We start from the raw sequence: 15,437 nt of genomic DNA, 5'->3' as shown, positions 1-15,437 counted from the left end.
TTTCTTTACAAGTTAAAAAAAAACTCTTTCTGTCTTTCAGGTCACGAGAACTTATCAAAGCTGCCATCTTGGACAATGATTTCATGAAGAATTTGGAAATGACACAGATCCGCGAAATCGTGGACTGTATGTATCCTGTAGAGTATGCAGCCGGTAGTCTCATCATCAAAGAAGGGGATGTCGGGAGCATTGTTTACGTCATGGAAGGTGAGTACCAGAGATATCTATTTGCTTGTAAGTTTATTATGTATTATCTTGCATAGAAAGTTTTATATTTTATTTTTTAAAAAAATGAGCACGTAGATTTGAATAGCTTTCTTTTTTAGCAGGGGCGGATAGGTACTACAACCGGGGGCCGGAAGCACTATAGTACAGGGGGCCTCCGATTCCCCACAACACATTTCAAGGGCCCTTGGCATTCAGAAAGAAATATAATTGTCAATGGTCAACAGTGGCGTAGCACACTTTTGCGCCCCCCCCCGCAAAGTATAGAGGGGGGGCCCTAGTTGTAAAGCCGACAGAAGGTTGAAGTTCTACTTCTTTAAATCTTTATTCATCGCAAGATTTCGGGGCCGCCTATACCTCTGGGCCCCCCGCACTGCGGGGCTTGCGGGGACAGCTGCTACGCCACTGATGGTCAATGATTAATTCTTTTGGAAGTTGTCATACCAAAGGAGCATGGGAATTAATTATAGTATGATTCCACACTGGGCATTATTAATTATTGGCAGGGGGCCTACCGGGATTTTCCCGGTATCCCGGTGGGCCTATCCATCCCTGTTTTCTTAGCGGTTTGATTTATGCAAGACAGTACCAAAAAGGTAAATGGGGGGGGGGGAGAAACATCTGAATTCTTGAAAATGAACTTAGTTTCTAGTTTTACGTACCATGTTTATAGACTACCTTTTAGCCTAGAGAAATCGGATGATTAAGGTGGATCACTAGGTGTCCCCAGTGCTATGCTAAACGCTGCTTGAATAGTGTGGAGTTGCCAGATAGTGTCGAGTGTTCACTGATGCCAGATAATAAAGGGAGTAATCATCGAATTCTGCTTAGATACTTACTGGAGAAATTAGTTTTCGACCCTTTACGTAATACCGCTTCTCGAACTACAACGCTAGAATCCAGGAATTTTCTTATTGTGACTACTACAGTAAACGTACAAATTTGGCAACAACGCACTATGGCGTTCTGCGCAAGTTTCGTCTCAAAATCAATTTCCTTAAATGTAAATTAATATTTAAATAAAATATGAAAGATAACACGAAAAACGTTCAAACAATATATCTATTTCGTAATAAGATCGTTATTTTAGAATACTTTACACATACAAATATACATTTCGTAAAACTGAGCACTTCTAGTAAGATCTGACAGTAAGTGCCATCTTGTGTGCTCATTGTAAAACGAATCAAATATTTTCTTTTATTTGTTAATTTTTCGATATCAGGAGACACAACCAAATGAATCAGTGTCTTGTGTTATAGCTGAAACATTACTGTATCTTATAGTACAATATTTATAATATGTAACGTTTCATTGCGTAGTAATTAAGGCAATGAGCTAAAATATGTACTGACTTCCAGGTGGTGATCCACCTTAAATCAAGTGCATGTTTGGCAGAATGAGAATGTGGGAGAAAACGGGAGAATTTCGAGAAGATCCGCGGACGCGATGTTTCCTACCAAAAACTTATTTCGCCAAGGTTCGAACCAGAGATCCCACACACCAGAGGTAAGCGCTGTACTACTGAGCCGCCGTACCCCCTAAAGAATCGAACCCTTGGCCTTACGCATTAGAGACACGCCACTGTGATAATTAGAGCAAGGAGTAGTGTATTGAACACTGTTGTATTCCATGTATTACCCTCCCCTACGTAGTCTTCTTGCTTTCAAAGGGCCTAAATATAAACTAATTAATCATCCATATTTCTACGTGAGAAGTAAATAAGCGTAAATTAGGTGTGTGCAAACACGAAATTCAAGAAGCCGTTCGTGATATAGAAGTTCTGACTGTGAGTAATCCAGCCACTAATGGACGCGACAAAAATCAACTTGGTTTGAGTTATATTGGTGTTAGATCAAATTGACATCGGAATCTTAAATGGACGAGAAGCTGGAACGATGTGGAAAAAGAGTGTATTTATTTTGGCTCTGGTTCCAAAAACTCTATTTTACTAGTTCTAGATTACAGATAAACTAAACGCTACCAAATCCGTTCCCACTTTTAACTTTTTTTTCTTTCTTGAAAAAAAAAAGTGTTTGAATTGCCAAACTGAAATGAAGCTACTGGAAAGAAAAATGGTTTAATTTGTGGATATTTTAACTCGTCAATAGTGGAATTAGACAATAGATATGCGCGTGAGGAAAACGGCGAGACCTGGGTGCAATTCCCGGCGGGAGCTCATGTGGTTTCTGATTTCACGTTAATCAGTAGGTCCCGTCTCATATACCCTCGCTGCTGAAAGGGACGTTAAACTCAAAATCAACTCAACGTATGATCTTCGTGATATCAGCGCTCTCAGGTCTGCATATCGGTGGGTACGCTTTGATTGAGTCTTTACCAGAATTGTGAGTTTCACCAAAGGAACGAGTGGAATATAATGGAGTTGAAATATATATATTTATTGGCAATTTGAGTCGAGTGCTCTCTTTCTGCTGAGCACCGAGGCAATTTCAGACGGAACCTGTTGTTTAAAGAGAGGCTCGAACTGATATCCGGGTTTGTACGCAAGGCAAGTAAACCCCGAGAATCGAACCTGGAAGCACTTGCGTTACGACCTCGACCACGAAGGGTCACTTTAAATCCAATCTTTGACCGTATTTTCCCATTCTTGGCTGTACGTTAATCTAAGTTCGACTTGCAAGTCTATACCTGAAAGTTTCTGATTGAGACGAAATAGAATGTTGAAAAAAAAAAAAAACTAAAATCCAAAAAATACTGTATCATTCTTCAATGGAAATAAATTTATTTTATTAAAATAATTTTAGATACGGTTAACAATGGAACATATAAGGAATTTTGGATAGTAGTCGTTCTGATCTACGTAATTAAGGCAACACCCTAGTATTCAAGTGGTAAGACTGAAGAAAAGGTGTATCGTCGGCCAGACTACGCGAAATCCGAACGGGGGACCTAACGAGTTCGATTCCCAGTGGGGACGTTCGGTCGAAAAAAAACTGTAAAAGCCTTTTCAATCCAGCCATCCCGAGTGAGATTTTTCTGGGTTTTCCTCGCTCACACCAGACAAATGCCAGCATAATACCTAGATCCTAGGCCGTTTCCTTCCTTTCCTTTCCTCTGATAGTGTGATCACCGAGGGACATCATCCCTCAAACGTGACGGCTAACGTGGTCATAGATGAGGAAAGCACAGAAATCTTATCCTCAATCCGGGACAGAGGCACGATGGCTCAGTGGTAGAGCACTACCACTGGTGCGAGGTGTCCCTGGTTTGATCCCCGGCAAAGTAAGTTTATGGTGGGCAACATCGTATTCATGAGTATTCTCAGGGTACTCCCATTTCTTCCCACATTCTCATTCTACCAACGTTTTCATCACCATTCACTTGTATTAATCATTCTTCTCCCTTAGTCTAATAGACATGACGTTGGACGTTAAACTGAAAGATTTCATTTTCTAATCAGGGACCTAACAAAGTGAGACCAGAATGCTAGCCGTCTACTGCTGGATATTTCCAATTGGTCAATGCATGATATCAATGCCTTTTTCTTTGGACTATACTAGAATAAGTTTACGAGACGAGAATGAACGTATATGTTTACAATAGGAACAAGTAAACTTTCAAAGACGAGGCATCAGTTTTATAACATCGTTTCAAAACGAGACACAATCTAGTAGTGTTCCCCACAAAACGAAAAGTATCTCATCTTGAAAACGAGATTATAGTCGAAACGAGAATTGCCTTTTTAAATTGGAGACAAGAGTGAAAACATGACAATTCTCGTTTCGTTTTCGAGTCGAGACAAGGTTTTCGAGAATCAAGACCAGGCCCGAAACCAGCTACAGAGGTTCAGGGGGGCCATGAATATGTTAGGGGGGGCAAGTCATTAAAAATTCTCTTACAAATATCTAAATCATTATTTTTGCATTAATAATAGCATTTTGTATGGAGGTCTGGAGGGGGCCACGGAAAGTTTAGGGGCGCCAGGCCCCCTTGTCCCCTTCTAGTTGCGCCTCTGATCAAAACGAGGCGAGAAAAATTCTTCATTAGGGATGCGCACAAGACGAGTCGAGACAGGATTTTCCTGACAAAATTCGAGTCGAGACACGTCTCTTCCAATAGAAAAATATACATTTTTCGAGTCGAGACATCACTTTTACAGCACATTTTCGAGTCGAGACAGCCACAAATCTTGTCTCGTGCGCATACCTATTCTTCGTGAATCGAGACGAGTGGAGACTTCTACAAAATTTATAAAACGAGACGAAAAAACTTTATTTCTCGTCTTGAGCCATCTCATGGGCAAAACTAGCATCAACTCTTGTCTGGTAGGGAGTCGTTCGTAGAGCAGGTGCGTGAAGAATCAATAATGTCCGAGGAGGGATTATTAGTAAGGGTTAAGAAATGTTGACGTTGTGGATACTGACGATCAGTAGCGTAACCAGGATGTGTGTTTGGGGGGGGGAACAAGTGCTGTTATAGGTACACTTATGTCCAAAATTGTTGTCGCATGTCTTTAGAAATTACATAAATAGAAATAACTCTCTTTCTTGTGATAGAAAATGTCATATTTCTTCTTGAAAATAAGCAGAAAAACAAAACACATATTTCCAAAAAATATTGCAATAAAAAATTAAGAAATAAGCAAGTTATAATTAAGAAAAGAAATCTCCGAAACTTTCATCGAAAAATTCTAAGTTCCATTTTCGTAAACGTGGCAAACGCGCAGCGAAATTTACAAAGAAGGAGGGAATTTTATGCTTTGTTAGAAATACAACGTAAATCTGTCATAAGGTTAGTTACTATACATGTGGCACACCTCTAACAATCATTGCTATTAAGCATTTTACGTTTAAACAAAGGACTAAATAGAAATAAGCTACAAAATATGCGAAGCGATCAGGCATTTTGTGTTAGTGGTTTCGTTACATGTGTCTGCCAAAGTATAACTCTTACCGTGCTTTCGTAGAGTAGTCGGTTAAAGCTTGTTCTTTACATACTTTTTTTTCGACGATCATCACTTCGAATCCCATACCCTATAGTAATCTTTTTTTTTTTTTTTTTAAGAAAAGCTTGATTCTGTAAATTCCTTAAGGAACAATGTTTTGTTCTAATAATGCTGGTTAGTATTATTCTCTTCATTCTAGTTTATTTACATATTTCCAAATAATTTAGAATTATGTCTTTAAAAACATTAAAACTGTCAAGAATTTTATAAAAAGCGGAAGCTTCATTTATAATCATTTTCAGAACCGAAATGAGAAACTTACAAATAGTGGAATTTTAATTAACATATGACTAAACCTTTATAAAACAGTAATTAAATAAAACATTTACTCCGCATAGTTTCTGCAAGTAATATGCAGGTAATAGACAGAAATAATGAACGTAAACTATTAGATGTCGATTAAAAATTAGTAGGGATAGTTCTAAAGCCAAGTAGAAAATTCTCTCTGCTTCATGAAAATAATGAACATTTTACAAAAATAATGGTATTTTTACTATATCGGAAATTTGTTTAGTAAATAAATAAATAAATAAAATACAATTATATAATTCAATCACTCTTACTCGATAGCTTGAAGAGAAACTGTGTCGGCCGCGATCCTTCGGTTTTCTTCGTAGCACACGAAGGGACACCAAGTTGATCCGAACCAAGGGAAAGGGTGTAGAAAGAAATAGTGGCACGCTACAGAACGGCATGATATGTGTGAATGGTTACGGCAGTGATACGGACGGATCATGGCAGGGGAATGACATGGGCATGATACACTATGTGTGAATTGATCTTTAACTGAAAACTGGCACATTCAGTGCACGAGGGAGTCAAGTTCACTTTTGATATTTTAGACATGTTTTATCTTTAAGATCTCTACTTGAATCTCCTTTCAGAACGCATAAGCTTCAAAGATTCATGTTCAAAAATTGCTAAAAATGCAAAGTATATCTGTCATAATGTTAGTTACTATAAATATGGAATAGCTCTAATAATGATATTAAGCATTTTACATGTAAACAAAGGAATAAACAGAAATAAGCTACAAAATATGCGAAACGATCATGCATTTTGTGTTAGTGGCTTTCTTATATGCGTCTGCAAAGTAGTCCGCTCTTAATTTACCTTTGTAGAGTAGTTATTTAGCGCTTGCTCTTTGTACTTTATTTTTCCATAACCATCAGTACAAATCACACACCCTACAGTCTTTTTTCTTATTTTTTTAAGAAACACTTGTTCTCTCTATTCGTTATAGTGTTTTCCAACAAGTAGTAGGGTGATTTGTTAAAACATGATTTAGTGCCCCCATTTTTTCGATGATCATTAGTTCCAGCTCCGTACCTACAGTATTTTTAAAATTTTGTTCGCGAGATTTCGTTATACAGCTCTCTTCTATTAATAAAAGGTATTTGATATTATTCTTTTTATGTTAGTAATTTAAATATGGGCAAACAATTCAAATTTTTGCCTTTAAACGTGTTAAAATTATCAAGAGTTTTACAAAAAGTAGCAGCTTCATTGTCATAACGCGAAAATGAAACTTTAATAAAACTTAATCAACATATCATTAATTTTAATAAAACAATACTTTCGTTTTTTTATCACGAAGGGGCTAAACCATGGCTATACAAAGGATGGCCAAGAATTTCGCATGTGGGTCATACTCCTTTATTGGGACAAGTGTCATCTTACTTTTCAAAAGGAGTTTATAAACAAATTTAATCTGCCTATTTTAAGAGTTTCGGAAGATACTATATTTTTATCACAAATTTGGAGCCGATTTCTCCCTTAGAATACCGATTCTAATGAAAGCAATATGATAAAAAAGAAAACTGATTCGACTATCTTCGAAGTCATTATCCGTGATGAAAGTGATGAGTACAAACTATTTCTCCCGGGGGAGAATTTCAATACACAGGGTAAAAGTAGCACTGCAAAAGTACTGGTTTCTTCGGAAGTTTGGACGGGAGTGGTAAGAATTTCATTGGTCCCAGGAGAAAATGTGCCCCTGTGCTACCCCCTGAAATCATCAGTAAGTGGTAATGAGGCAATCAACATCAACTTAATTTTTACAAATTACCCTTTCTCCTTTTAGAAGCCAAGCTATCCTAAACGCTGGAATAAGTCTTCACTTACTTCATTGACGGATTTATATAAGTAGATTCAAGTCCCTAATGACGGACTTGCAGGATATACTATTTTATCATGTATTTTGAATCTCCTTCCGCTTTAGGATATATATTTTGGCGACAGTGAGGTGGTGAAATCACGACTCTAGCCAAATGATTTGGCGTGGGAGACCTGGGTTCGATTCCCGGAGGGAGCTCATGTGGTTCGGATTCCACATTAATCAGTAGGTCGCGTCTCATATAGCCTCGCTGCTGAAAGGGACTTTGAACTCAAAATCAACTCAACTCTAACCAAGTGATTCTGATTTTCAAAAATTCGTTTTACATAGTTCAGCGTTTACCTGTGATCAGAAGACAGAAAACTTCGATTTATATTTATATGTTGAGATAGTATTATATAAATTATCTTTATACCTTTTCCTGTACATGCTGAATATTCGAAAACTCGATTACACCGAACCATTTATTTTAGTGAGGAGTTTATATATCAAACTTCATCTATATAACATGAGGGACTTTTGAGATGCTTTATTTATAGGTTAAATTTTAAAATTCCATTTCCCCCCTAGGATGCAAATTTTAACAAAACATTGACAAGACGACACTGCTAATTATGTTCAGAAAACCATTTAAATAAACTAAAAAATAAAGCAACCACCCCTTTTCGTATAATTTGTTTATATATGTTATCGAGATGTATTTAATAAACTAGCAATCGTGGAGCAATCAATTAGTGTGCACTCACTAAATGTTCACGTTTGGTGATGATCAGCAGTTCAAATCCGGCATACTAGCTTTTTTTTTTTTTTAATTTATTATTATGTTCACATTTTGTTAGTGATATTTTGTTAAACAACTCTCTTTTAATCCAGCGTGGGAGGCCCGGGTTCGATTCCCTTTGGGAGCTCATGTTGTTCGGATTTCACGTTAATCAGTAGGTCCACGTCTTATATGGTCTCGCTGCTGAACGGGACGTTAAACTCAACTCAACAATCTCTTTTAATCCAAAAAATATTTCTCAACATTACTAATTTAATGCTATTCGATTTGAATATGTGCATAAAGTATAATTCAAACTTTTATATTTAGCAAATATTACAATTAGCAAGATTTCAATAAAAAGAAGGAACTTGATTGTCACAACCTGAAAATTAAACTTTAATAAAAGTTTAGTCAACATACCCGCAATTTTAATAAAACATTACTTTTCTATTTATTGTGCTACTATATTTGTTGTATAATTTTGCAATACAAATTAATTTAAATATTCTAGAAAAAGTAACTACATTTGTTAATTCCTTTTGTACACAATGCTGTGATAAATCGTTACATTACTACATAAACAAGTATGAAAGTATCAAAATTATTTTATCGAAAATTTCTTCTAATTCAATGCAGAATATTTTAAAATCATCATTCAATGTTTTGTTGCATAAAAATGATCATAATAGGATTGCTCTTTTTTGTTTACTCTACATATGCACTGCAAGTTATACGTAAATGTAGTTGAAATAATTAATATAATATAAAAAAATATATATCAATTGGCGATTTAAAAAAGTGTTGGTCAATATGAAGATCTACAAGTATCATTTTATGCGAAGTTGTCTAATATATATGTGAAATTAAAATTAAATATTTTTAAAGACAGCACTCCAAGTTAATTTGTTTGATTGTAAATGTAATATTTTAAAAAAAGCGCTTAATACTCTTTGATGAGGGTGAAAAGGCGACGTAAATAAGTTTTCGGTTTGATGGCTGATCTTGAGTTTGTCGTCTCTTTGAGCACTGAGGCTATATAAGACGTAGATCTACAGCCTAATGTGGGTTCCGAAACACATGCGCTCTCACCGGGAATCCGAACTGGATCTTTTGCGTCGAAAAGGCGTACGTGAACCTTATAATCACGAAGGAGCAGTTTTCACTTCAAGGAGAAATCCCAATCGGAGGTGACTTGAAAGAGTTTATTTCGGAAGAAAGATTAAATATTTGCATGAACTTCAGAATGGTTAACTTTTTCAGGTCTGAAAAATCTATTTAGTTGCGTTTGAACTTTTGGAAAAGTCATTTTGAAGGTAGATAGAGTCTTGAGTGTGTGTGTTTCATAATGTATTTTACAGTGACCTTATTGTTTCTCATAGTCATTCTCTGAAATGAAGTTTTTAAAGTGGCAATTTTAGTCGAAATCTTTTATTTTAAGGTATATGTATGAAATTAAGTTAGAAATCCCCCTTCAGTAGTGTTTGAAGGATTGATCTTAAACGCTTCATACTTAACACGTTATCTTTCACCCAGTGCTTCTTCCGGACAAGTTCTGACAGTGCCCCCCCCCACGTAATACTGATAAGGAGAAGGCAGAGTTTGATAAGTGAACTTCGGAGCCATTTTTTGGGAGGTGGTAGTGCACATTTAAAGAGTTAATATTACAAACTGGGAGAGCGCAATGGCCAAAAATAAAGGAGAAAAACCGTCTTAAAGTTTTCTACTCGCCGCATATATCGTACGACGTACGGATTTAACAATTGGTGGTGTGGCAGAGTGAGTAAAAACTGTAACTCCTGTGTAAAGTGTCCCGGGTTCGATTCCTGTTCGAGTCACACATCTCTTTTTTTTTTCTTCAACCAGTAAAGTAGGCATTTGCAACTATAAGTAAAATATTAATTCATCGTAAGTTTGTAATGAATAAAACAATAGAAATTTTCAAATCACTTGTAAAATCTTTCAATGTTCCATGTTAACTGGCAAACCAAATTTAATCTATTCCGTAAATATACTGATATCACGAGTTATATTATGGTTACGACCAGTGGCGTATTTGCGATTTTATTTCGGGGGGGGGGGGGCTTTGCCAACTTTAGTCCTGGAAATGTGAAAATTCTCGAAGATATTTCATTTACTTTAATATAGTAAATAATATTTCGGGAGGATTAAGCCCGGAAGCGCCCCCAATAAATACGCCACTGGTTACGACAGTCGTTGTGTAATAAATGTTCTTGACACTTCGTGTTTACATCTGTTGACAATGTACGAATTACAAAGGAGTTGAGGGGGAAATCCCCTTTGCTAATACTGGATGTTGCTATATCCAAAGGAGATTTCCTCCTCATTCCCCTTGTAATTCGCACACTGTCTACAGATGTAAACACGAAGCTTCAAGAACATTTTTTACACAACGACTGCGGTAACAATAATATTTACGGAATAGATTAAATTTGGTTTCTACCATAGTTAAAATGGAACATTGAAAGATTTTACAAGTGATTTGAAAATTTATATTGTTTTATTCATTATAAACATATAATGAATTAATATTTTACTTATAGTTACAAATGGCTACTTTATTGGTTGAAGCAAAAAAAAATGTATGACTCGAACAGGAATTGAATTCGGAACCCTTCACGCATGAGTCAAACATTTTCCTCACTTTGCCACGCCGACACTTGGTAAATGTGTGTGTCGTACAATTTATGCAGCGAGTAGAAAACTTTAAGACAGTTTTTCTCCGTTATTTTTGGCCATTGCACTCTCCCAGTTTGCAATATTAATTCTTTAAATGTGCATTAACAACTTGCAAAAAGTGGCCCCGAAGTTCACTTACCAAAGTCTGCCTTCTCCTTGTGAGTGTGCCCCCCTCCCACCGGAACATTAATTCTGAAAGAAACAGTGCTTTCACCGAATACTGATTTTTGTTTCTAATCTTGTAGACATATTTGCTGAGGTGGTAGTCATAATTTACATTTTAGCCAGGGATTTATTTGTAGCCGGGGAAGCCTGGGAATTTCCCCCCTTCTAAGTTTTGGTTTCCCTGTCTCTAGGATTAATTCGATCTTCGCAGCCTGGGAAGATATTTTACATATTTCTTAAGCTATACAATCTGTTTTAAAGTACAATAATTCAACTCCATATTTTAATAACATTTTTTTTTTACTTTTTTAGTATGTTTATTCTCGCGAGCTATGCTGGTTTTGTTTATAGAATTGTTTCCCGAAGAAAAATCGTGCAGCTGATACCACTGATTATCATACTTCATCTGAGTAGCACAGTAATAATAACAACTAAACATTTTCAGTTATCAGTGAGCAGTCACTGCAGTTGTGAATTGGTAGTTTCTTCATTGACAAGCACCTTAAAAAGAACATAAGGAAATGGATATTAGACTATATTTTAATAAAGGAAAAGGTCCTGACGATTAAAAGGCAAGTAATTCCGGTACACAAAGTAAGAGGCTTTCGTGATAATTGTTAATGAAATTCGTGTTAAAAAGACAACTGTGATATTTAGAACTGCCCATGTTATTGCCCAAAATCGTCTGTCGTTTACCGTGCATCTTATTAAATAGTAAGAAATAAATGGAATGAACCTCTACTCTAATGTTACGTGTTCAAGTATTATTGACTTTGTAGCTACAGAAATGAACGAAAAATGACCGAGTATCTTGCGAATTCCGATGAACCCTTCGCGCTATTGATGGACGAATCCTCCACTGTGTCTCATAAATCTGTTCTCATTGTGTATCCGTACTGTAGTTAATCAGGTGTGTAGCAATATATTTTTAGATTTATTTGAGTTATAGGTAACAACAGGCAGAGGGATTTGTGATTCCATAGTTAAAATATGTGAAAGTATGAATCTTTCCAAAATGATATTACGAGAAAGACTTATAGTAGTTTGTATTGATGGCGCAAATAACATGCAAGGCGAAATAAATGCTGCTGTTTCTTTACTCCAGCGAGAATTAGACACCAATTTATTCGCGTTTCACTGCATGAGTCATAAGCTGGAACTGGCTGTTCACAACGTTGTAAATACGATTTCAGATATGGTTCATTTTCACAGCCTTGTAGAGCGATTGCACGGTGTTTACTCAATGTCCCCGAAGAACAGGAGAGAAATCGAATTAATATCACGAGAACTAAGTATTCGCTTCTATAATATACTAAAGTTTTTGATGTACGGTGGTTAGGCTCTTCATAACGTTCAGTAGAAGCATTGCGGAAGTCCTACCCTGCGCTAGTGGAACACTCTCGAGAAGCTTCTACAAATTTGCAGAGAAGCTTTCAGCAGCGTGCAATATTTTCAGATCTGTACGTAAAACTCAAAGTGAAATTTTGTTTATGAAATGTCCATGATCCGAGATGCGCTGGAACCGCTACATATCAGCCTGTTTCTACAAGAAAGTTCTGCATGCCTTATACAGGTAATAAGCAAAATTGAAAAACTGTAAATGTTCTGGAAGCGTTGAAAAAAAAGATGGCATGTCCATGAAAGAATTACGTCAGTTTGAAGAAACTGGTTAGTTTTGTGGAGTCTCACTGGCAAAATCTTTAGAAAATTCTCTTGTGAAGTACCAGAAAATAAGATTTCAAGGGTCTAGCAGATAACATATGCTCGAAACATTCAGTAGGGCCGAGGTTTTGCTACAATCCAATTGGCGAGAAGAATTGTCTGCAAGAAAGTTAAACGCCGACAAAGAAGTAATGCAAATTTTGAAAATAAAATAAAATACAAAATAAAAGAATTAAATTTTTCCCCAGATGATTCAGGCAAAATTCTGCAGGAATTTCGAGAGCATAAGATGAAACCTAATATTGGCCCAAATCTACAAAATCTTAACATGGAAATCAGTGTTCTTCCACTTTCTTCTGCAGAGTGTGAGAGAGGCTTTTCAGCTTAAATTTCCAGCATACTGATACTAGAAACCAATTCTCTGTGAAACCCTCGAATTTATTCTTTTCATAAACTTTAATGAACCAGATAGTACCTCGTTCAATGCAGAAAAGTATGTTATCAACTGGATAAAAAATGGGCATCATGACATCATGCTACTACTAACAAACCAACTGGGAAAAAGACGGTATCTGATGTAAAACAACCTCGTATTGCTACACTATTCTAAAGTGAGGTACGGTGTAAAAGTATTGTTAATTTCTGAAGACAGTGTTAGATAACATGCCGTAAATCATGCTTCAGCTTAACCCTGTCTTTGTTCAATTCTGGATTCCAGTATGTTTTGTTGGCCAAAAGTTTACTTTCAGCAGAACATTGATAAGTGCACACAATTTAATCTAATTTCATTAAGTACAAGGAGCAAAATGGTACTAAAACTTATCTATGATAATGAGGAATGACATTTAGTAGCGTCTTTTCCCTTCTATTTAATAAAATTAGGCTCAAGTATATGTGCACCTACCACTGTTCTGCCCAAAGTAAACTTACCTTTTGTTGTATTTATTGTTCGGGCGTGGAATTTGGTCTTTAAGGACCAAATTAGAACAGACTAAAGAATTACTTGTCATAGCAAAACCGTTTTACGTAGGAGTGTGACACTTGTTATGACAAGGTGTACAGATTGCAATGCAACTATAGGGCTTTTACTCGATGCTCTAGACTTGTCCTTAGCAGTAGAACAAAAAGTAGTAAGGTAACTAACGCATGCAATCTAATCTATCCAAACGCATGCAATCTAACCAAATCTTATCTAACGTACCTATCCGTATTCATTATAAAATTGTTTCTAAAAAGTTTAAAAAATGATGAACTTGGGGGTCTCCTATCAAACTAGTACCATAATTTCAAAGTAGGTAGGTTTAAAAATAACGTTGTCACAACCCCACTTTAAAGTTGTTCTGTTATACAGAACACAATCTTGCATAAATATTCCCCCGTTCTACAAAATCCACAAATAAATCACTGATTTTAGCGAAATACTTCTGAATAGAGTTTCGTTCAGACAAAGGATAGCTTCAAATCTATACTTCGTACACTTATGGATTACAGGAGATACCTAGTACTTTGCCGTACTATGTAAAGTATGCCGAACAATTGTTCGTAAGGAGAGTGCACAAGAAAGTAAAAAAGCAGTGTCATCTTTAGATTTTTATTCAAAACTTTCAATTGAAAAATAATTCGTTGAGCATTGAGACAATTTTAAACAAATTCAAAATACTTTGATGGATTCCTAATTGTAATTCTTAATTAAGAAATCTAAGGACGTCTATATTCTAAGTGACGAAAATACCAGCGTTTCTTGTCTAACGAGTTAATTGGCTTCCTAGCGTAATTCTTTATTTCTTTTCTGTACACGAAAATACATAGATTAATACCTATGATATTAATCAAAGAAACTTCTTTCTGACGTAACAAGCAATTATTATAACCACACTTATTTCTAATTTAATATGATGTATAACTCTTGTTATAGATGTTATATCAGCTTGAGAGTTTATACTGTAAAAGTTATAGGAAGAGAGTCCTTAGCTATCTGATAATTAGGCTGCTCTAGAGTGTATTAACTGCTAAGGGGTGTGGGATTAAGCATTGTTCTATTGTTAAATTATTATTTATTATATAATACTATTTTGAAGAGGGAAAATAATTAAATTAACTCTCGCAGAAAATAATAAATATTTTACAAAAACAATTGTTTCAAAAACTTTATCACATGAATGGTAACTAATGAATGTAGGTGAGCAGTTGGCACTGGCGCTTCAAAATCAGGAGTCTCCGTGTTTCAATTAAATATATGCCTTCTTGGCTATAGATTCTCCATCCCATTACGCGGAGGCAGGGATACATATTTTTAATATATAGGCCATGGCTGAATTAATAAATATTCTGTTCATTTTTTGTTAATGTTTCAGTGCACCTGGATCTTTTGGGCTATCAACTTTATCTAAAATCTTTTAAATAAATAAAACACATAACGCAATCACCATAATTTGATGCCACATTGAATACAAGAGTGAAGTCAAAACATACTCTTACAAAACATTATACAGCTCAATGAAGACAGTAAATATAAATTATTTATTCTAAATGAACGTTTAAAATAAATGTGAATACCATATTGTATGTATACTGATAATCAAATAATTTCCCTAATTTCAGAGATTCAGTTATTCAGATAAGATTGAATACTATCATGTGCAATCCTTCTAGTTAGTGGTTTTATACAGGGTGTTTCAAAGCAACACCGACAAAATATTTGGGATGTGATTAATGATACCAAGATAGGACAAAAAGTATAGACCAGTCTGGGTGCACAAATGCTTCCTTTCGGAGTTATAGTATGCCAAAAATATGAAAAATGAACTTCAAAGGTCCATAGATCCAAACCTATGGCACCCACC

General features: G+C 35.7%; 1 protein-coding gene across 1 annotated transcript in view; it reads left to right on the top strand.

Annotated features, from left to right (window-relative positions):
* Window positions 1–15,437, top strand: part of for (cGMP-dependent protein kinase for) — a 316,811-nt gene that overhangs the window by 61,409 nt on the left and 239,965 nt on the right. The window contains exon 2 of the mRNA XM_081760529.1: window positions 41–207. Coding sequence (XP_081616655.1) covers window positions 41–207 — 167 coding nt within the window. The remainder of the gene's footprint in view (window positions 1–40; window positions 208–15,437) is intronic.

Source organism: Thermobia domestica, chromosome 5, assembly GCF_964235325.1.
Source record: "Thermobia domestica chromosome 5, izTheDome1.hap1.1, whole genome shotgun sequence".
Classification (NCBI taxonomy): Eukaryota; Metazoa; Arthropoda; class Insecta; order Zygentoma; family Lepismatidae; genus Thermobia; species Thermobia domestica.
This window is presented reverse-complemented; position numbering and strand designations above follow the sequence as displayed.